At 51.9% G+C, this 21,230-nt stretch overlaps 1 protein-coding gene across 1 annotated transcript; it reads right to left on the bottom strand.

Annotated features, from left to right (window-relative positions):
- Positions 1-3,141: 3,141 nt before the first annotated feature.
- ISM2 (isthmin 2) lies at positions 3,142-20,979 on the bottom strand (the record flags this gene model as incomplete). The annotated part of the gene is made up of 6 exons (XM_082284268.1): positions 3,142-3,659; positions 4,130-4,207; positions 4,721-4,861; positions 5,656-6,031; positions 6,521-6,781; positions 20,839-20,979. 6 exons carry the CDS (start codon positions 20,977-20,979, stop codon positions 3,142-3,144), a joined length of 1,515 nt encoding a protein of 504 aa, XP_082140394.1.
- Between the last annotated feature and the right edge of the window lie 251 nt (positions 20,980-21,230).

The following is a 21,230-nucleotide window of genomic DNA, read 5'->3' on the forward strand; positions in this document are numbered from 1 at the left end:
TGCAAGCAGAACTTCACATATTCCATGATGTGATGGCCTCCAGCTAGTCTTTCTTACCTGTGACTTTTGCAGCCAGACAACTTCAAATACAAATGTTACGGGAAGGAAGCAAAGCCATCAGGGCCCCAACTGGGGCTGGGAACCCAAGACATATAGCTAAACAGATCATCCCCCTCAACCAAAATAAATAGCAACATATGCTTCAGACACAACTGAATGACATCAGCGTGAGATATACATATATAAAGTGCTTTATTGCAGCATCAGATTAAAGAATTCTTCTCTGTGAAATTTTGTAGGAATAAAAGACATTTTATATATATATTATACATAAAAAACCACAATAAACTTAAGGAGTGAAAGCTTAGAGATTCAGCACTTAAATAGCAGTGGGCTGGACAGAATCTTTGACGGGATATAAAAATAAACACTTGCTTAATGCCTACTTTTCTCATGGTGTTCTGCAAAGCCTCACGGTGTGTAAGGTGCTTGTATGAAGAACAACACTGCTTTTTTCTCATGCTCCAGTTTGTGTCTGTATTGTCCAAACCACAGAGGCAGCAAAGCAGAACAGCTACTGGCTCTCAACTAGCTTTTGTGGGGGTAGTGGGGAATGGGGGGGGTATCAATGCAATAGATTTTTCTACCTGCCCTTGGACAGGAACTCCAGTTATTACAGAAATTACAGGGTTTTTTCTGGGGGTTAGACTGGTTGACATAGCCAGTATAAAGAGGAGGAGGGTACAAATCCTGGGTAACACTTATTGTAAGAACACCTCCTTAGAGAGCAGCCAGTCTAACAAACAAATTGGCTGAGCTTTTGCAAGTCTTCAGGAAAGGCTGTTTGTGGAAGTCCTGCTTCCATGTGTGGTCCAATACTGAACACTAGGCACGTTCAATAGGACGTTGCTTTTAAGAAGTCTGCACTGATGGTAAATAAACTCCTGTGAGAATCTGATGATGTTAATGACAGCATATAGTATGGGAGTGGAAATACGCTCTGCTGAATGACTGCTCTTAACAAGCTCATTCTTCCACGGCTTCAGCTGCTCAATTTGTTTGCTTCCATGTCTCTTGCTGAGGCTCCCTGGCTCCCAGAACCAAGCCACCAGATCAGTGTCACCCCCTCTTGACCACCTCTATATGACCTACCTCTTTGCCAGAAACTAGCAAGTGAATAATCATCTGGGCTAGAGAACATGTAGTGATCATGATAATTTTCCAGGGTCTAGGTCTCTATCCGTGCTTATTTGGTTCTCTTCCTTCTCACCATTTACAGAACACTGGTCATCTCAGACTGCATGCCAGTTGGGAAATGGATGATGTCTGCCTGTATTTTAATAGAACCCATAACCAGAGTCTAGGGATACAGGGGTGTAATAATAGTTGAGTAAGAAAATTCAGTCATAATTTCATGGATACTTTTGTTTTACCAGCTATGAAGTCTTAGGTATAGATGACCAAGGATGCAATCTTCTATCAGTAACCAAGGCAAAAGGATCAACATACACTCAATAGATACAAAGACACCCCCAAAAGATTCCCCAAAGAGCTTTCAGACCAAGGATACTCACTGATGCTGGAGAAAGCTCCTGTAAGCAGGACAGATAGCACAGGATGGTCAACAAAGGACCTCTGCAACCAGTTTTTTGGTTCAACAGTGCCCTGCAGAAGTACACGGAGTAGCTAGCAGCCTTGTGTGAAACCTCTAGTGTAGAAATTACTCCATTCTTCTTTATGTGTGCTTAACTTATTTCCCCTGATGCAACAAATTTGTTAAATAAAAGCTATAAATTTTCTGCCAGTTCAGCAACTGAATGTCCAGGGACAAAGGTGCTCAGCCTAGCTTCTCTGCAGAAAAGCCTCCAAAATATGCTGCGAGACACTGCCATGGACCTGTGAAAAGCTGAATAAAACCCAGGCAAGACCAAAGTGCCAACAGAGAGCATCACAATTCATGATCTGTGGACACCAGGTATTGACATTATTAGCATGTGTGTGTCTTCCTCTTCTGGAGCCACACTTGTGAGCCTGGCCCGGAAGTGAGCCTGAGGATCCATGGCTCGGTTTGTCTGGCCTGCCTCCAGCTGGGGACCTGGGCAGACACAGAATGGAGAAGCTGGGGACGTGGGCAGACAGCATGGAGCAGGGTCTTGCTTGGCTCAGTGCTTTTTGCTCCTCGCCAGCAATGCCATGAGCAGTGGCCAAGGTGCCTCCTGCCCCTGGCAGGGCTGTGAGTGGGAAACACAGGACTTTCTTTGAGGCTGTGTCACAGGTGCTCCTGAGACCTTCTGGGGACTGCCAGGGGACCAAGGACTGGTGGAGGTCTAGTGCTGTGACTTGCACAGATGCTACCACCCTGCTCCCCTCCCCCAAGCACCAAGGCAGAGGGGCTGAAATGCACACAGGTGGTGTGTCCCCATGCTGACCTCCTCTGAGGTCCACCTATGCGTAGCTGTGGCAGCCAAAACTCTGGTGGCAAGGCAATCTTGCCAAGGAAGCCCAGGCAGCCAGTCTCCTCCTGCCCCACAAACCCCTTCCCTGGACCCATGGACCCTTCTAAGTCCTTCCCTGCTCCTTCCCAACTGTGCACACACAAACCCAAGAATAGGGGAGGCCCTGCTCTGTATGTGTGGCTGGGACAGCCCTGCACTCTCCAGGAAGACCTATCCCCCGTTTCAGACATAAACCAGCATGTGCCAGGGCAGGTGTACAGACAAGGGCAGGCAGCCATGCCTGCAGCAGCTCCTCAGATGTGGCGTGAAGCCAGCAGGAGCTGAGCCCACTTCACCCTGTGCTCAGCTTACAGGCTGTGTTGAAAGGTCATAGAGAATAAAAGCAGACAGGAGCAGCCCCTTGTTCCCTTCATACCTCCCAGTCCCTGCTGCTCCCCACATGCCAGGCCAGGAGCCCTGGACTGCAGGACTGCCCTGGGTGGCATGGCAGGCACTGCACCACAATAACCTCCAGCACCCTCAGAAATCAGAGGGGGACTGAGACACCTCTCTGAGGGGATGAGACAGATGGCGCATCCTCCCCGTTTTGCCTGGCACCACTGACCCATGAGCAGGGTCAGGGCTGGCCAGGCTGCACAGGGCTGCAAGCCAGTGGTGGTCGTGGCACCTTGGAGAGTGGCTGTGGCTAGTACTCCTTGGCCTCCTGCAGCTGGGAGAGGTACTCCTCCTCGGTGGGGTTGTCAGCACACCGTTGCCCATTGTTGGGGGGCCGGACGGCGTGGTACCGGCTCCAGTCGCCCTTGCAGAGGATCCAGGGCAGCATGTCCACCTTGTAGTGCAGCTCCGGGGAGAACTCGGTGCTGATGAGGTTGGGGACACCGGCCCCCTTGCCACGGGTGATGAGGCGGGTGTGCTCATCATAGCAGCAGTGCTGGGCAGCCAGGGTGGTGCTGTCAAGGGAGAGCATGGAGCGCAGGCAGAAGCGTGCCGTCGGCTTGTAGATGTCCAGGCGCTCCTTGGGGCCGCTGGCATCCCGCCATCGGAAGCTCTTGCCCTGCTGCTCATCCCGCAGGTTGACAGCACTGTAGACGGCCTCCAGAGGGTAGGAGCAGGGGCAGCTGGGCAGGTCCGTCAGCACCTTGCTCAGGTACTTGGTGAGGAAGTCGCTCTTGCAGTTCAGCCACTTCTCACAGCTGTCCACCTCTGGGGGAAGGGTACCAAAAGGGTGAGGGCATGCACATTCTGCACCCCACTTTACCCAGCTGCCATTTGCCTGAAGCCATGCCAACACCACCAGTGGAGCCTGCAACCACCAGGCAGGAGCAGCCAGGCTCTTGGGATGAGCTGGAGCCAGGCTCCACTCCCGAGGCAGTGACAGAGGGAAGGGGTTGTGTGCTGGGGCCAGGCTGGCAACATTACTTCATGGTAGAGGGCACATGGCAGGCTGGCCTCAGTCAGTGAACCATAAAGCAGGACAGTGTTGTACCAGGGCTGTGGGAGCAACTGGGTTTCCCAGCATGACCACTGAAGCCTGCACAATGTAGTGGTTTGGGTGGCTTAGGTCTGGACACCAGACACAGGACCCCTTGGCAGAGCCCTGCCCACAAGCCAGCTATGACCCTCCCAAGGTCTGTCACTGAAGCCCCCAGTGCAAGGCAGAGGCAGAGGCTGACCTGAGTTGAACAGCTCTGTGGTGTTGTCGCTTTTGAAAGGAGTCTCCTCTGTGGGGAAGACCATTTCTCCTTCTGCTCCTTGAGACAGAAACAAAAACAAAACAAAGAGCCTGGTTGAACACCAGGAGGAATGGTGTTTTTTTCCTCTGTATATGCACCAGACACCATCCATCTCCCAGAGCCTCTCCTGCCACTTCTTTGGTAACATGTCCCTGTGTTTGGAAGGAAGGGCCAGCAGCAAGACTGGCCCAACGGACCTGAGGCTGTTATGTAAATCCCAGTGGATAGAGCTGGCTCTCAATATGTCAGGAGAGGATTTCAAGCTCCCAGTGTGAGAGAAGTGCTAGAAGTCACACACAAAGCCTGATGCCAGCTCTACCACCTCCTAGGCCCCACACAACTACCTGGGGAGCCATGAAGCCCAATCATAGCTTCTTTGTGGACACAAATCCCCATGGTCATTAGCCCCGATCACATCAAACATACCTAATTCTTGAAGCATGAGCAATGCCCAGCCTGCAGCAGTGGGGAACCAGCCCACATCAAAGTCAGTCAGACAGTCCCCAAGGACTGATATGGCCAGGGGCTCACCAGGGCAGCGTGTCAGATCGCAGGTCCTCGACTCCGTTGCTGTGCAGGCATAGCCACAGGACCGGGTCCTCTTCTGGTTGCCACGGCCACAGGTGATGCTGCAAGGGGACCATGGGCTCCACTCCTCCTCATCTTCATAGTCTGTGCATGGCAGGGAAGAGGCAGAGAGTGATGGACCTCAGCAAAGCTTTAGCAGGAGGGGAGACAACAGCCACCTGGGACCTCCTGCAGCTCTGCCTCCATCCCTGACAGGGACAGTGCTGCCTGGGGCACAGGGAAGTGCCCAGCCACACAATGCCAAGGGCCAACCCCGTCCTCGCTGCCAACCCCAGGAAAGCATCCCTGAGCAAAAGCTCTCATTCTCACAACTTTGCTTCCATTCATACCAACCCAAACAGGTATTGCTGCCCATCCCGATCCTCACCAAACCTGCACAACACACTGGCCATGACGCTGAAGCATCATCATGTGTTAGCAAAGGTTGGCTGGTTTTGAAGTCATGGCCAGGAAGCTGCAGGAGGGAGCTGCTGAGGTGCCCTGGCCCATCTGCCATCTAGCCCTCTGCAGCTCCTCTCTTGGGGGGCACCCAGGTCTGTGGAAAAGGCTTCTGGCACTGATGTCACTACAGGGACCTGAGACAATGGCAGCAGCACTTGTCATAAAACATTTGCACTGTATTTCTCATGTGAGCATGCCTTCGCTAGAGCCCATGCTCCAGTGTGATTACATGCAAGGGCAATTCCCACCAGGACACTGGCATGTCTGCTGGCAGCCCCAGCTGAGTGCTGGCCTTGCTCCTTGGCACGCTGGCTTATTTTGTAAGTAAGAGCTGAGCACCAGCGTGCTGTGATTGCTGGTGCAGGGCTGTGGGCCAGGCAGGACAGGGGAGGGCAGTGCTGGTCTGCAGGGCAGCTGCACATGCCATGAGAACTCACCGTAATTATATTTTTCTTTAAAGATCCAGTTCTTCTGCCCAGGCCATCGCTGGTCCCAGTTACCTCCTATTCCACTAAGCATGGACTCCTCCTCCTCATACTCTGTTGTGTAATCTTCCTCTTCATCATCATCCTCTTCTTCTTCCTCCCTGTCCCCTACATCCAGGTTGTCATCCTCTTCCTCCTCTTCCTCCTCCTCTTCATCTTCCTCCTCCTCGTCCCCCTCAGCAGGGTCAGTGTATTCCCAGAAGAGGGGCCAGAACAGGTCCTTGTGAGACAACCACTCAGAGGATGTCAGAGACCAGTCATTGCTTGTCTCCTTCAGCAAGTCCATCTCCATCTCAGCCTGAGGATCATCCACCACTTCAATGGTCACCTGGCGGGCAGATACAAGGCAAGGCAGTGAGCTGGGGCACAGCCCTTGGGCAGGCCTACCAGACCATGCACTGGTTCCCAGCCTGAGAGGCCAGAGACACTCTGGGCTGCAGGACCGTATGAGGAGCGCAAATGGTCTCTCCCCATCCAGAGGGACGGACAGAGCGGGAAGCACAGGGTGGCTGGTGGTCACCCACAGGGGCCAACGCCACCCTCAGAAACTGAGGGGTCACCCACATAGTTTGCTCCTGCTCTGTGGAGAGGGGCTGGGGGGGGCCAGGGAAAAGGCTGTGAGCAAATTCCTCAGTCGAGGATCTTCTCCATGCCAGCTATTTGCAGCTGGTAGTCACCAAAAAAACAGGTGACAGTGGCCACACAGACCCTGCTCATGAGATCCTTTCTCTTAAGGAACCAAATGAGGCTGGAGAGCACCACTTTCAGCGCAGTGCTCACGCACACTCCCTGTGGCCTTCCGAGACCCACTCCCCACCTGGATGTTGGGGTTCTGGGCACTCAGGTCCACATTGGCCAGCCCTGGCAAGTTCTGCAGGTCCAGCATGAACGGCAGGCTCTCCTCCCGGCCAGCACCACTGGGCTGGGGCAGCGCTGGGCTCCTGGCAGGCTGCTGAGCCACCCCTCTGCGCCTGTGCCGCCGCGGGCCAGCCTGCCCACTCCGCCTCAGCCCCCGTGCCTTGCCCGATGGTGGCAGCTCCTCGTCTCCTGCCGAACGGGGGCTGGATGATGCCGAGACCTGGAGAGGGAAGAGGCAGAGAGAGTATCTCTTGAGGGTGGCAGTGCAGGGCAGGGAGCAAACTGCTGCCCTGCAAGGACGGGTCTGCCCCAAACAGTTCCTCCACCCCATCTTATTGCAGCATCAAGATAGCAATTAACATGTTAATCAATCAAGTTAATACCAAGTGCCCTGTACTGTGACAGCGCTCAGTCCTGCTGCACCTGAACTTACAGGTCTATTCAGACTGGTACTGCCCAACCCCATGACCACCCTCTCTGCCATCCCACTGCCCATCTCGCCTGGCTTTCCAGTTCTCACTCTCCCTTTTTGGCTATTTCTCAGTCCCTGGAAATGGGTTAACAGCAAGGGCTGCTTCTGGTCACAGAGTTACTGCAGCTCAAGTTTAATAATTTTATATATTTATATAAAAAGTTTACAACAAGGGCTTTATGACAAAGGGGAAAACCTCACCCAAATAAATAGTTCTGTGGTATTGGTATTAGGGCAGATGACTTCAAGCAACACAGGTTTAATTGAGATTTCTGATGGTGCCCAAAGGCTACCACAAAGAGGGAAAGAAACTGCTGGTAGATATAACCCAGCTACCTTTAGCTCTTCGGGAAAGGGAAGATGCCCAGCCAAACAAGTCAACAAAACTCACGAGTGCTGCCAAAGGCTCTAAGTGCTGCTGCCATTCCAGGGGCACATGGCATTTCGCAGCCAGCCCTCCAGTCCCAGGAGGAGCAGCGGCAGCAGACAGGGAGCCCCGCCGGAGAGGCAGCACCAGCCATCCGGGGGGCCAGGGAGGCGGCCAGCAAATGCTGCCAAATGACTGCGCCCGCTCCGAGTTCCCACGTTCCTCGTCCCGCACTCGGTGCGTACTGGCACGAAAGAGCGTGACTCAAGGGGCCAGCAGGCTCCAGTGCGCCCGAGAAACCTGAGATGGGAACAACTGGCAAAGCCCCCCCTGTGGCACGGGCGTCCTTGGGAAGGTCTGCAGGGCCCTGCAGCTCAAGGCTGGGAGCAGAGGTGCCCGAACTCCCAGCATCTCCGCCAGCGGCTGCCTATTTCTGGCTGCCCAGCTGAAACCCCCTTTTGTTCCCAAGCTCTCACCCTTCGTGTCAGCCCAGTCGAGAGCTGTGGGATTAATGAAGAGCATGGAGTGCCCCCTCCCCACGGCGTCGGGCGGGGGGGACGCAGAGAGGCATTTCTACCTGCAATTAGAGCCAGATGGTTTGGGGAAGGACTCCCCTCCCTTTCATCCTGATCACTGGAGCACTTCAAAGGCAGCTGGAGCCTAGCCAGACTCTCATGAGCGCACACAGCCTGTCCCCAGCCCTGTCCCTGTACATCAAAGCCCGCGATCCCTCCATCCCCGGGGGAGGGAAAAGAGCAGCAGGGACGCTGCTGGTCCCTTGGCTGCTGCCCAGAGCAGGCTGAATGCAGGAAAGGGCCGGTGACAGACTTCACCAGATGGGCCCGGAGGAGAGAGGGCTGCAGAGAGGAGAGAACCTGTGCTGCCCGGAGAGAGCGTTTGGGGCTTGCCCCTCTCCCTGGCCTGGAGGGCTCCTGTGGCACTGCTGGTAGCAAACATGAACAGAAGCACCCCCCTGCATGCACCTTCCCCTCCAAGCGCCCTCTGTCCCCATCCATACCACAAAGGTTTTGGGAAGGATGCATGGGAATGATGCCTGGCTCTGTCTCAGCCCATCTCCCAGGGCCTTAGCCCCTTGCTAAGTCTCCTGTCATGCCCCAGGACTCCTTGGCAGGCCGCAAGGAGCCCAGGTGGAACAAAAATAGCAAGAGGGGCTCAGCGGGCAAACCTAGCCATGTCCCAGTGCTGGCTGCATGACACTGCCTGCTGGTGCTGGGTTTGCTGCCAGCTGCACATGCCCAGCACAACCCCTGCACAGGAGACTGGCAACAGCTCTGCAAGGCTGGCATTCCTGCCCAATTTGCCAAGAGCTTGTTGGGCCGGGTAAGCTCACTTCACAGGCAACCCAAATTTAATACACATGGAAAGGGAGGTCTCCTCTTAGTAACAAGATCTGAGCTCACCCAAGGACACCAGAGCAAGCAAGCCAGGAACAGACTCAAAGTCTCCAAATTTACACTCAATGCCTAATTCAGATTTTACGCCCAAACAAGCTCAAGAAATTCAGAGTACTGTTCCCACAGGGAAAATGTAAAACTGCTCCAGGGGAACTGGCTGCAAGAATGTTGCAGGGCAAACAGAATTCCCTCAGCTCCCAGATACTCTGGAGGCATAAGGACGACAGGGGTGGCCGCCCTGGATGGCCCAGAGCCCTTCAGCCATGGTCACTACAATGTACCACCCAATGCTTCCCTCCTGTTAACGTCTGCATCGCTCTGAAGCTTTGCTGGGCTCAAATTTGTCCCTGCATCAGATGTCCCTCCTGAGTAAGGCTCAGTGCCCTGCCCCAGATAATCAATCCATGGATTTAACAAGCTCTTAGGAGGTCCAGTGCTCCCTCCAGGTCAGAGCATCTATGGTATCAGATGTGTCTTCTCCAAGTCATCAAGGGTCCCCTGACAGCCACACAAGCAGCTGCCCTTGAGGTTTGCACTCCTGCTGTGTGATATCCACCCTCTCCTCTGCACTGTCCAAGGAGCAGCTGGATAAAGCCATCAAGGCTGGAGCTAAGCCACTGCAGTGGGCTAAGGGAAGAGAAGACTTTGCTTGTCCAGAGGGAACACTCTATTCCACTGCTCTCTATAGAGCACAGGAGAAAGGCTGCAAACCATTGCAGAGCTGGTCATCAGCAGCTCCCTTCTCCTTCCACCATCATGGAAGAACACTTGCTACCACCCCACAGAAGCAGAGTGCAGTGCTGGGAAGCCATTAATGTCTGGCAGCCGAGCTCCAGCCTTCTCCTGCGACCAGCCAGCACCAAGCAAAGGAAAATGCTGAACAAGGAATTGCCACAGCTGCTCCTGCATACACTTGGCATATCCTACCTGTCTGGGAATAAGGATTCCCAGGGCAGGAACCTGAGAGAAACTCTGGGGCAGCACTCGGGAAAGAGCATGCACTTTCCATTTGTGAAGATCGTATTTCGACTGAAGGCTGTAAACCGGATCACTCCTGCCTACCTACCAGTCCAGGAGCCCTTCCCACATAGTCCAGGCTCTCCCACATGTAGGACTGATCACCTAAACACCCTGAGGCACAACCTTAGAGGAGATGTTTGGAAGGGGAAGTAACCAGTTAGCAATTCACCCCGGTGTCATGCCTACTTTGTACATAACACAGGCAACAAGGTGTGTGGAAAAGGTGTGGGAAAAGGCCACACATCATTCCTCTAGAGACTAAAGGCTGACATTTTTCCCTTTCTAGTCCATACATCTCTATTAGAATTGCTTCAAAATCTGGAGATGATGAAGAGAGCAGCCACAAAAACATTTCACGGGATGGAAAGACTTTTTGAGTGAAAAACTTGTACAATTCAATTTGTTTGTCATGCTGAAAAAAGAAAGCAATGACTTGGTTTTCCAGTTCTTTAAGGCAGTAATCCATCAGGCACCAGAGACTCTATAATCCAGAACAGAAACACTTAATAGGAAACAATGTACCCAAGTCAAAGCCAGACAAATTTAACTGAGGAATAAGGATCGGGCTTTTAATGCCATAGTAATTAACCACAGGAACAATTAACAAGAAAAATGACAACTTCTCTCGTGGAGACTGTCAAACCCACGTCACTGGGCTCAACATGAGTACTGCAACTGCACTAGGGAAGAAATTCAAGGCTCTAGTAATTTCTTCTGCTCTTAAAATTTGTGATTTTGCTAGAAATGTCTCTAAGGCTTTGAAAGCCTTAGAAATGTCTCTAAGGTTAAGAAAGCAAATGGCCAACGCTCATGTGCTGCAGCTCTTAACTAAAAATTACTAGAGACATGACATTTCAGATCCTACAGCAGTTTAAAACCTGAAAACATCAACGGACTAGTTCCTGTGCTGTACTGCACTTCGGCAACCAGGAACACCACTACACTGCCACTTAACCATAGGTACTTGTCCCTCCAGCACGTTCCTCAGCATCTCTGTAGGCATCTCAAGTTGCCAGAGCACCCAACAGCAGTGCTCTTTGTAACTACATACACGGCTGAGCAGAGCTGCCCCTCATCATGGGGTTAAGCCAATCCAAGTACCTTTGAGAGAACTCCTCTGGCAGCAAAGCACTGCTGGAGCTTGTGCATCAGCAGCCAGCGGAGCAAGCAAGTCACCAGCATAGCACAAGCTCAGAGGATGCAGCTTCTACCCACACCTATTCCAAGCCAATTATAGAGCACATAAACTCATTCAACTTGAACCAAAGAAACCTGTGCACACAGCAGTCAGATCAGAGGCAACATTCAGGCTGTGCTTTGGGCTTGTTAACACTGCAGTGAGGAAAATGACGTATTTGCTAAAGGCCGGTATCACACTGAGCTATAATTATAAGGAATGGGCGCTTTTGTTGCTTAATCATTACTGCTTGTGTTAGGTTTCCTTTGAACAGTTTTACCATGCTGTATTGAAACAAGAAACCACCAGAAGAACTATTGATCTTTTCCTGAATAGACCTTCCTTCTCTTTCCCCCAAGCTCTCTCCAACATTATTTTAAAATCTGTCCTGCAGTCTGTTGCAAACTTGCCCACTTATGAATTAGTCATGTACAAAATTTTTTCCTTTTTTTTTTACCATAAAACTTTTCTTTTTATATTTACCTAAATGAGCTGCAAGGATCTGGAGGAAGTATTAAAAAAATACATCTTTGGATTGAAACTGGGCGGGAACAACTCCAGAGCAGGATTTTACTATAAAGCCATACTATAAAGCTATGGAAGTAGAGAAGGCTGGTTGGTTGCACTAGAAGGAAGCCCAGCATGTCTGGGGTTAGCTCTGGGGCTGCAGTTTGCAGAAAGGCTCATGACAATTTTTGCTGGTGGGACTAGGAGAAAGGAAGGTTCTTCTACTGCTAACAGGTAACACTGTTGTCTCTTTAAAATAAAGTAAGGTTGAACAGCAGGGTAATCACCAGGAACAAATGCAGTGTGCCATGATGCCTCCCTCCCATAGTGCATGCTTTCTCCTCTATGAGGCACTGCTCAAATAAAGGGCTTTTTTAGCCCAGCCAGCTGAAACCACTGCAGCCTCCTGAAGGCTGTAGTTTGATCTTCCTGGCTCATAACCCATCCACCAGCACATAACCTGTCTACTGGCAGTCTTTCAGCCAGATGGAAAATCCATGGGATGCACATTAGGCAAGTGACCTCTGCCAGCCATCAGCTCATCACCCACTTAAGGGATTTCCCAGAGCCGTGACAGAGCACAGCAGCTTCTAGCGGTGTCAAGAGCTGGGTGGGAACCTATGAGATAACAGGGAATGCAAAGATGCTGCTCAGTTCCTGTTACTGTCTTTAAGACCTTCTGAGCCACAGCCCCAGTCATCAGACACAACACATTTAGACTTATAGGCAGGTGGCTTAGCAGGAGCTATCACTCAGGATTTTGACACGTGAGCTCTGGAAGATCTGCCAGAGGTAATTTAAAGAAGTTAACACCTCCAGTTGCCTCCCTCTTCTTGTGCCCTGGGTTACACTCCTGCCCGCAAAGGGGCTGTGGCACAGGTGAAGAGCAGAGCCATGACTTCCCAACTGCTATACTATCCGGTCCACCTCAGGATCAACTTACGTGGGTGCTGGGAGGGGGGGTTATTGGTTTGTTTGTTTGTTTTTGTTGGCTTGTTCTTTTCTTTTAGTAAACACTCCCTTTAGGTTTTAGGAGAATTCTACAAGTGCTTACAGAACAGACAAGGCGCTTGGTTATTACGTGGGCAGATCCTGTTTACGACACACCAGCAGGAGCCAGCAGCAAACTGTAGGCTGTGCAGATAATTATTACGCCCTCATGATTATAATTTTCATGCAGTTATCAAAATACTTTAGATCATATGGTATCACTTTCTTTTCTAACTAGCTTCATCCCACCTGTCTTGGGTGGGGAACTGCAGGAGGCAGCATCAAAGGCCTCCTCATGTTTCACATTTATTTTCATGTCTCACAGTTGCAACAACTGTAATCTCAAAACTCTTTCCAAGGTCGGTGACTCAGTTGCCCCTGAGGCAGAGCCAGCCCTGGAGCAGAAGACACCACAGCACAGAGAAGCAGCAGCATGCAGCACCATGAGGAGCAAGGACACAGCATAGCTGACTTTGTGCAAGACCAGAAATGAGGAGGTTGCCCAGGCTACTGAGAATGCTCCTCACCATGCATCCCTGCGTGCAACACAGCCCAGGCCCTCTCATCCCAGCCAGCTCTCTTGTGGTGTGCTTATGAGTAACTTGCCCATGGCATCCTCCCACCCCAGATCACTTGTGACACAAGGAGGAAAAGTAGCAGCCTTGTGGCCTTTCACCTCACCATGCCACACTGTTGCCCTCCTCATGCAGATCATTTCACTGGCAGATGCTTCTCTACCATAAATATCTTTTCTCTCTTTAACACTGAGACAAAATTCTTTGTCTGCAAAACTCCCATTCTGCAGACAAAGAAAATGACCTGCTCCTCAGGTAGCCTCCAGCAAGGCAAGATACATGCGGGTCTCCCATGTTGTACTTGGGGAAGACTCTCAAGAAGGTTCACCACAGCTCAGTTTTTCCTCCCCACCTGCCCTGGAGGAGGGACTGGTCTGCTTTCTAGACAGATGAACCACACAGGCCTTGTAGTGGAGAAGCTGGAGCATACAGTTGGCTCTACTGATATGTCCCAGCACAGCAGATGGGGCTGTCCTCGCACCAGAGACTCTGTCCAAGTGCACAGGTCCCAAGGGACAATTCTTGATGGGTGGTGCCTGCTGCAATGACACCAGCTGGTGGCAAGGCACCCATTACTTGAAGACCTTGAGACTTCTGCTGCAGTCATGGTATGGGAGAAAGGAGACTGCATGGAGAGGTCCCCCACGGAGATGAACAGACACACATCCACACCCTCTGGTGCTCTCTGGCAAATGCTCTTGCTGGGGCACATGGTTTCTGTTAACATAGTTGAGCAGTAATACACATAAGCTCCTAATGCATCAGAGGGAGTCGCTGCTAACTTGTTCCAGCTCTAAAGCCCATGTGCTTCAGTAACCATTAACTTGTTCCAGCTAATGATCTGCATTTGCTAGTCTGCACACCGTAACTCTCCCGCTGCTCCAGCTGCGGCTTTCTTGCCTGCCACAGCCCAGGCAAAACTGCAAAAGGAAGAAAACCCCAAATACTGCAAAGCAGGTGTAGAAACTGACAGGACCAGATCAACACCAGCTTCCCCCTGCCTGCTAGAAGAGGTGGGGGAGGGGATCACAGGGCAGGAGGGAGTGCAGGGGGCACCTGCTCCCCTTGTCCCACGCAGGGCACACAGGCTGCCCCTCCGTGCAAGCAGCAGCACAAGGAATGCAGCCAACCAAACAAATGCAAATCCATCAGGGATCCCTTCAACAAATGGGCACCTGAGCCAGACTCGGAGTATCTCCATGCCCTGCACAGGAAGGGATCCAGGCAGGGATGCTGCATCTTTTCTTCCCGAAGAGGCAAAGCTGGGATGACGCTCAGCCAGCAGCCCCTGCCCCAGGTGCTTGGCTGCAGTTCCCCAGCCTGGGGTCAAGCTCAACTCCTCTCCCCAGCCAGCTTTGACTTTCAAGGAGCCAGCAGCCTTAGCATGTAATAAAACCACACTGTCTCTAGAGGGGAAGGTGTTGGGAACTGCTAACATGAAGACATCTGTACAACATCTTGTCTCGATGGAGGTGCTGCATGGTATTGCACAGTGCAGCTGGCATTCCCTGTCATTTTGGCTGCTGTGGGAATGGCTGCAGGTGAAGGGGAGGGCAGGGAGGGCAGCAGGAGGGAGTGCTGAAGTGGTAAGGAAGAGAGGATACCCCAGGGAGGGAAAGAGATCGATTTTCCACATGGGGCACCTCCCAGAGCACCTCCAGGCCATCCAGCAAATAGTGCCTCCTCAGCCAGCAGGGCCCTGGGGCTCAGCTGCTGGGAAAGAGCTGGGGATGCCTTGCTCACCCTAGGCTAGGGCTGCCAAGGCTGGGATGGAAGGCGGCTCACCGGAAGGGCACGGTACCCATGCCATGTGCCAGTCTCCAGCTGAGCCCTGCGTGATAGTGGCAGTGGCATGTTCCCACACCTGCCCTGCAGCCCAAATCCTGAGTGCTAGATAAGACCCTGACAGAGCAGGCCAACCATCAGCTCCTAATCCAAGATAAACCCACGCCTCACCACCTCTTCCCTGCGTGCGTGGGTGTTTCCTGGCCTTCTGCAGCCAGGTCTCTACCTTGTGCCCATCTTGTGGTGCCAAGGGACAGCAGAAGGCAGCAATTTACCGCATTTTGTTCCCTTTGAAGTTGTATCCTTGCCCTGGAGACTAAACAACCTAAACCTCAAGAGGCATTGGTGCCCTTCATGCCAAGGGCCGCCCAGGACTCAGAGCCAGGTAGGTCACCATTTTTTTGCTGTCTTCATCTCTTAAGTACTGAGATGAAAGCACATCTCAAACAGCTTCTCAGACAAGCCCCCGGAGTCCCTACACAGAAGGAACATGGAGCAACGGAATTGCTTGGAAGCAACACCATGCAGGCTGACATTTACAGCTGACCACATAAAAGCACCAGGCTGCCCAATGAAGGTTCCTTACAAAAACATTCTACCAAAACAAACAAACAAAAAAATAGTCTTTACACTGCACTTTTGCAAGCTTCTGTCTGAAACAAAAACGATTTAACACTGAAATATGCTGCAATCTCTTCCTTGCTCCAGTATATTATACAAAACCTGAGCCTCTGGCTGGTAACATTTGCTTTGAAGGAGCTGGACAGCACGGGTACACCTTGTGGGCCTGCCTGCAGCTCAGACTGTCCCCAGGCTTCCCTATGGGAAGTATCAGGCTTCATGTTTTGAGGATTATTCTGAGAGGAAGAGTACTTACTGCTACAGTGGACCAGTGTGCACTCCCTGTGCGTAAGACACTGACAAGAGGAAAGTGGGAATTAATCTCTAACATACTCCCTCTATCACCCCACTGGTCTGAGAAAGATCATGGCTGGAGGCAGGATGAGTCCCCCAGCTTGCCTGTCTTTTGAGGAAAGGGTCTGCACTGAGTCAGACAATTTTGGGAACCCAGAGAGAGTGCAGGGCCATACCCTGTTGGGCGATTTATGCCTAATCTCTTCCCTTTACATGTGCCTTTTACAGGAACCCCTTTGATTCTAACAATGGGGACGCAGCAGACCTATTTGTGCAGTGAAAATGGAAGAAGCCCCCTTGTTGGGCAGCTTCCCTACACCCGGCTCTCCTTTGTTTCTGCTGCTGCCTCAGCCCCAGGGCGGGAGGGTTTTCAACTGTGTTGACTAAGATAATTTGGCACTTCTCAAAAGGAAATTTGCTACAAAGGGCGAAGTACCTCCCTGCGCACAAAGAGCCCCTTTCAGAGCGGAAGGATGCTTCAGTGAACGTTTTGTACCCACAAATCCGACCTCCGCCAAGGACAAAGCCAGGGACAAGAACGCTTAATTGCTGAAGAAATGAAAAGGTAAAAAGCACATCCTCAGGCAAAATGACTCTGCTACTGACACAGCCCGCAGTGGCGGCGGGGATCTGGCTGCGCAGGCAGCCAGCACCGATCCAGCTGCCCACTCGTACCCCAGCGGGGCTCTCCCGAGGAGACGGGAGCCCGGCAAGGTGCTCCCCGCAGGGCGGACACGGGTGACAACACAAGCTGGGGATCCACAGCAGGGTGAGAGGATGAGACCGCTCTAGGGCAACTGAGATCCTCTCCTTGGCCAGAGCCCTAGAGGAGTCAAGAGGGAGCAAGAGCTGGGGCAGAGGCACAGGGCAGGCTCCCGCAGACCTCTGTGCCTGTCCAGCCCATCACCCCAGTGGTCTCCCCAAACCAATGTGTCTAGGCTGTGTCAAGGCTCCCAAATGACAAGGCTACTCCGACTTAACAGTCTCCTGACAAACTCCACTCAAGCCCAGCTGATATTTCTTTCACTCTTCTTATGTAGTACAGCCACACCATGTCACCTTGGAGCTCCTTCGCTCTCTGTCTGCTCTCTCCAGCCAGGCATCACATCACTGCTATACATTTAATTTTTAAGCACTCTCACGCCCTTATGCACAGGGCAAATTGATTTCAATCAAGACTGCTAGCAATGATTTTCAATCAGGTGTAGACCTTCAGTTTTACATGTAGTTTCCCACTGCTATTCTCACTGCCTGGTTTAACCAGTAAATAATGTGTTGTGTTGTTGTTTCCTTATTTCTCAGGGGCCAGGAGCCAGTCATATCAGGTGCTGCACAAACCCACTGATTTGCAGCCAACTCAGCCTTTATGCTACGATTGATATTTCTTTTGTTGCCTTCCATTATCTCTTATCGCAGGTGCCAGATTTGCTTTGCTCACAGCCTCAGACCAGGGGAAATCCAACAGCAAGTTCCAGCGTGGATTTGACCCCTGTCCCAGCTCTGCAGTAACACCCCGGGTGCTTTGGGAAGTTTGCTGACGTTACTCTTGGGCCCCTCTCTCAGAGTGGTTCCCTCCTGCAAAAGAGCACCCACCAAGCCCACCAGAGCTGGACCCTCCATAAAACACTGTTGGCTTGCTCTGCCTCACCCTGTCAGTGCCAGGATACTCCAACACCCCCATCACCATTCCTGCTGGCACTGTTATTCCTGTGCACAACTACTGAAGCTCTTGTGTGGGTTCACACAGATCTAATCACTCCTAACGTTTACATTTGCAGCATGTTAGGACTGTGGCTGTTTTCTGTTTACCAGGAGAACACTGGAATTCATTGGTATCAGCTGGAAAGAATCCAAACATCTATTAACTATGTTCAGAGCTAATATTTTGAAATCCAGTGAGTTTATCAAAACATATTTTTCATTTAAACCTCCTGACTTCATAAATATATAAACTATTAAGTGATGTGATGAGCTGTATCTTGTCTCCACAAGGGACACAAGCTTTTCCAACTATTATGTTACCCAAATCTGAAGAGTCACTTAGTGGTCAGTGCTCCATCCTGCCACATTTCTGCCCACATCAAAGTATGATGTATCCAGCCTGCAAAAGCCCTTCTGTACACCTGTCTGCTGTTTCTGAACCCACCTGCCTTCTCAAACGTCACCAACAAACCTCCAAATGAGCAGGTACCTCTCTTGTTAGATTTAAGTCACAGTTTGGAAAGAAAACTGCCTTTCAACTTTCTCATTCTGCCTTTTCAACTTCTAATCAAATAGACTGAAGAAATAGCAAAATATTCTCACTTCATCTGTTGCTTATGCTGAGCACAGTATAATTCAGGCAAAGCTTTGCTGACCAGTGTCATTGCTGAGATAATGTAAATGCAAGTACTTGCTCCTTTGGTAATGCTGGAAATAATGGATCCTGACTGGGGTACAGAACTTTGGACACACTGATAAGGCTAGCACCTAAAAATAAATCATGTGTTCTCTCCATCCTTCCTACAATAAGAAGACTTTCTATCCCAAAAAACTTACTGGAAAACTTATTTGTTTTAATTTTTCTAAATTATTTTAGTATAGGAGTGCAACTCTAAGGCTCAGCACAGATTACAAAAATTCCCATTCAATTCTAAACCAAGGAAAAACATTTGCTTTAAACGAAGTTGTTAAATTAAAATAAATCCAAGTTATGTCATTGTTTAATGGTTTCGATTGTCTATCTGCTCTGCTCTGTCATTTCTATTTTTCTCCTCACAGCCCCCTTCATTCTACCCACATCTGTAGGGCATTACCCATAGTGTAACCAATACTCCAGCTGTGGCTGCCCTGCTGCCATAGAGACAGGACGTATCAGTGCTGCAACAGGAACCATCTGTGTGTATGACCCAAAATCACTCTGGATTTTTTTTAACCACCATGCTGCTGCGCTTGTGCTCTCTGCTTTAGTTCAAACAGCTGGGCATGACTACTTTAAATTGTCCCCTGCATGCACCAGAAACAGAGGATTTCATCCCAAAACGCAGCTAGAAGACATACGCGAATACCTACTGCTTCCTCCCTGCCATGAGAAGTGTGCCACCAGCACTCTGAGGGATGCAGGGTGCACACAGGAGCACCGCCAGACTCCCAGAGGAATCCACTCTTCAACTTCCTCCTTGCTCCTAACCTCCACCCTCAAACCTTTGCCTATAACCTTGTTGTATGTTTGTATTTCTGCAAGAAGCAAAGGTCCCGGGGACAGAGGCCGCGCTGTGTAAGCGCCAAATGTGATCTTTGGCTGGCCGCACAACGCTCCCCATTCACAGCCATTCACAAACCGCGACTGACAGCAGCTCACATGCTCTCCCATGTATTTCAGATGTCAGATAAAAAGGAGCCTGAGACTGTGCCGCAGGGTCCCGTGGTGGGGACGCGCACAACTTCCTAACAGACAGCTTGTCCCCACCCTTGCTCCCCGCCACAGGGGTGCAATACCTTCCTGGATTTCAAGTGTAAATCCCTATTCCTTCTGCAGCCGGAGCCTGAGGGCACTCTGCCTGGCATTTGTCTGGCAATTGAAGCAGCATCTCTATCTATGGTTGAAGTTTCACTAGCGAAGATCAGCACCAGCATGGTATTACCAGCACTACAGCACATCATCCCCAGCAGTTCTTGCATCTGCTCAGTCCACATGCCACTCAAAACCATCACCAGGCTTGACTAGTGGTACTTGGCTGGATGCCAAGTACTTGGCCCTCTCTTGCCCCTTAGCCAAGCATTTCATATGGTAGATTCCCTTCTCACACTTGTGCCCTGAGCTTCACGCTGGCATGGAGTTTAGTGCATCCGACAGGAGCTGCCAGCATGACTCCTCCACAGATCAGACCCTGTTTTGGCATTAACTAGCAATAAAGTATATTCCCATAGCTTCGCACCTCCTCTGCCAGTCTGACTGACACTGAAGATCAAACCTGTTGCTTTGCATACTCCTGTGTATCGCCAGAGAGGACTGAGCTGCTCTGACCCTGTCATGCTCAAACTCCTCCTATCGCCACCTTTCCCAATCATTCCTTTCCACCTAGTTTTAGCAGTAGCATTCTTTGAGAGAGTACTTTTTGAACACAGCTCTGCTGGCTGAATGACTTTTCCTCCAGAGAACAATTTCAAGATGGAAACAGCTTGTTTTGACCATCCAAGAGACTTTCTTACACCCGCTCTCCCGGTAGTTTCTTTCCCATTCCATTCCTGTCATCCCCATCAGGTCCCACCAGTTGGCTCCCAGTCTGACTGGACCCTCATTGCCTGCTGAAGTCTCCCCTTCCACAAACCGCGCTCGGCAGCGAGCGCGGGACAAGATCCGGAACTCAGGCAGCCCCGGAACATCCCCTCCCGGCCGCGGGGCTCCCAAGGCCGCCTGCCCCGGGGGGCACTGCGGGGGCGCAGGTTGCCGGCATGAGAAGGGAGCGTGGCCGCTCCGGAACCTGCCCCAGGGGCGTTTCGGCGGGGAGGGGAGGAGAGATGGTGGCTAAAATCCATCGTGTCTTAGGTTTCTGGTAGAGGAGAGCTGGCATTCCTGGCAAGGCACCAACTGCTACTTTGACTGCAGCCGGACCCCTCTCTCCCACCTGGGATGCTGGGCGCCGGGGGCAACGGATCTTCCCGGGCAGCGGGTCACGGCACTCGGCCCCGAGCTCAGCAAGCCTAAAGCATCCCCTGTCCTTCCGCCTCTGTGCAGTGGTGAAGACCTGAGGCTGCCCAAGAATCCCGCAGGCCGGGAAAGGGCTCTGCCCCTCAGCGGGTGAGGAAACAGCCCATAAGACGGGGCCCCCAAACCCTGCTTCTCCCCGCTGCTGCTTCTCTCCCCGGAGCTCTGGGCGGCCGGGCCGCGGGACACGTGTTGGATGCTGCTCCCGTCCGAGATGCACAACCACGTCCGAGAGAGCCCCAGTGACCATCCAGGTGACCGGCTGTCCCCCTCAGCTTTCCCGGGCACGGGAGGGGGTGCAGAGGCTGAGGAAGAGCTCGTCCTAGCAGCCTCCCGGCTCCCTGTATTTCCCCAAAGATCGCCCTACCTCCGCCAGCCTGGAGCTCCTCTCCTTCGGGCTATTGCTGCGCTGTTTCCCCCTCACAGGTAGTCCTCTCACCGCGGCCAGGAAAGTTGTCAGGAAGACGAATCCGAGGATGAGCACGACTTTCCCTCTAATCAGAGGCATCTCTCCCTTCCTCTCTCCCCACCTCGCACGTTCAGGGCAGGCGGTCCGGCAGCACGCCCGCCCTTAATGCTCCAAATCCTGTCCGCCGAGAGGAGGGGGAAAAAAAAAAAAATTATATATATAAAAACCACCGGAGCCGGGAAGTGCGGTGCCCCGCGGGCGCGGGCAGGGGCCGGGGTAAGGGCAGGGGTAGGGTCCGCCGGCCCGGGCCACTCCGCTCCCTCTGATCGCTCTTGCAGTTTGCCGAGCAC

The sequence above is a fragment of the Coloeus monedula genome (genome assembly GCF_965178545.1).
Source record: "Coloeus monedula genome assembly, chromosome: 6".
Taxonomy (NCBI): domain Eukaryota; kingdom Metazoa; phylum Chordata; class Aves; order Passeriformes; family Corvidae; genus Coloeus; species Coloeus monedula.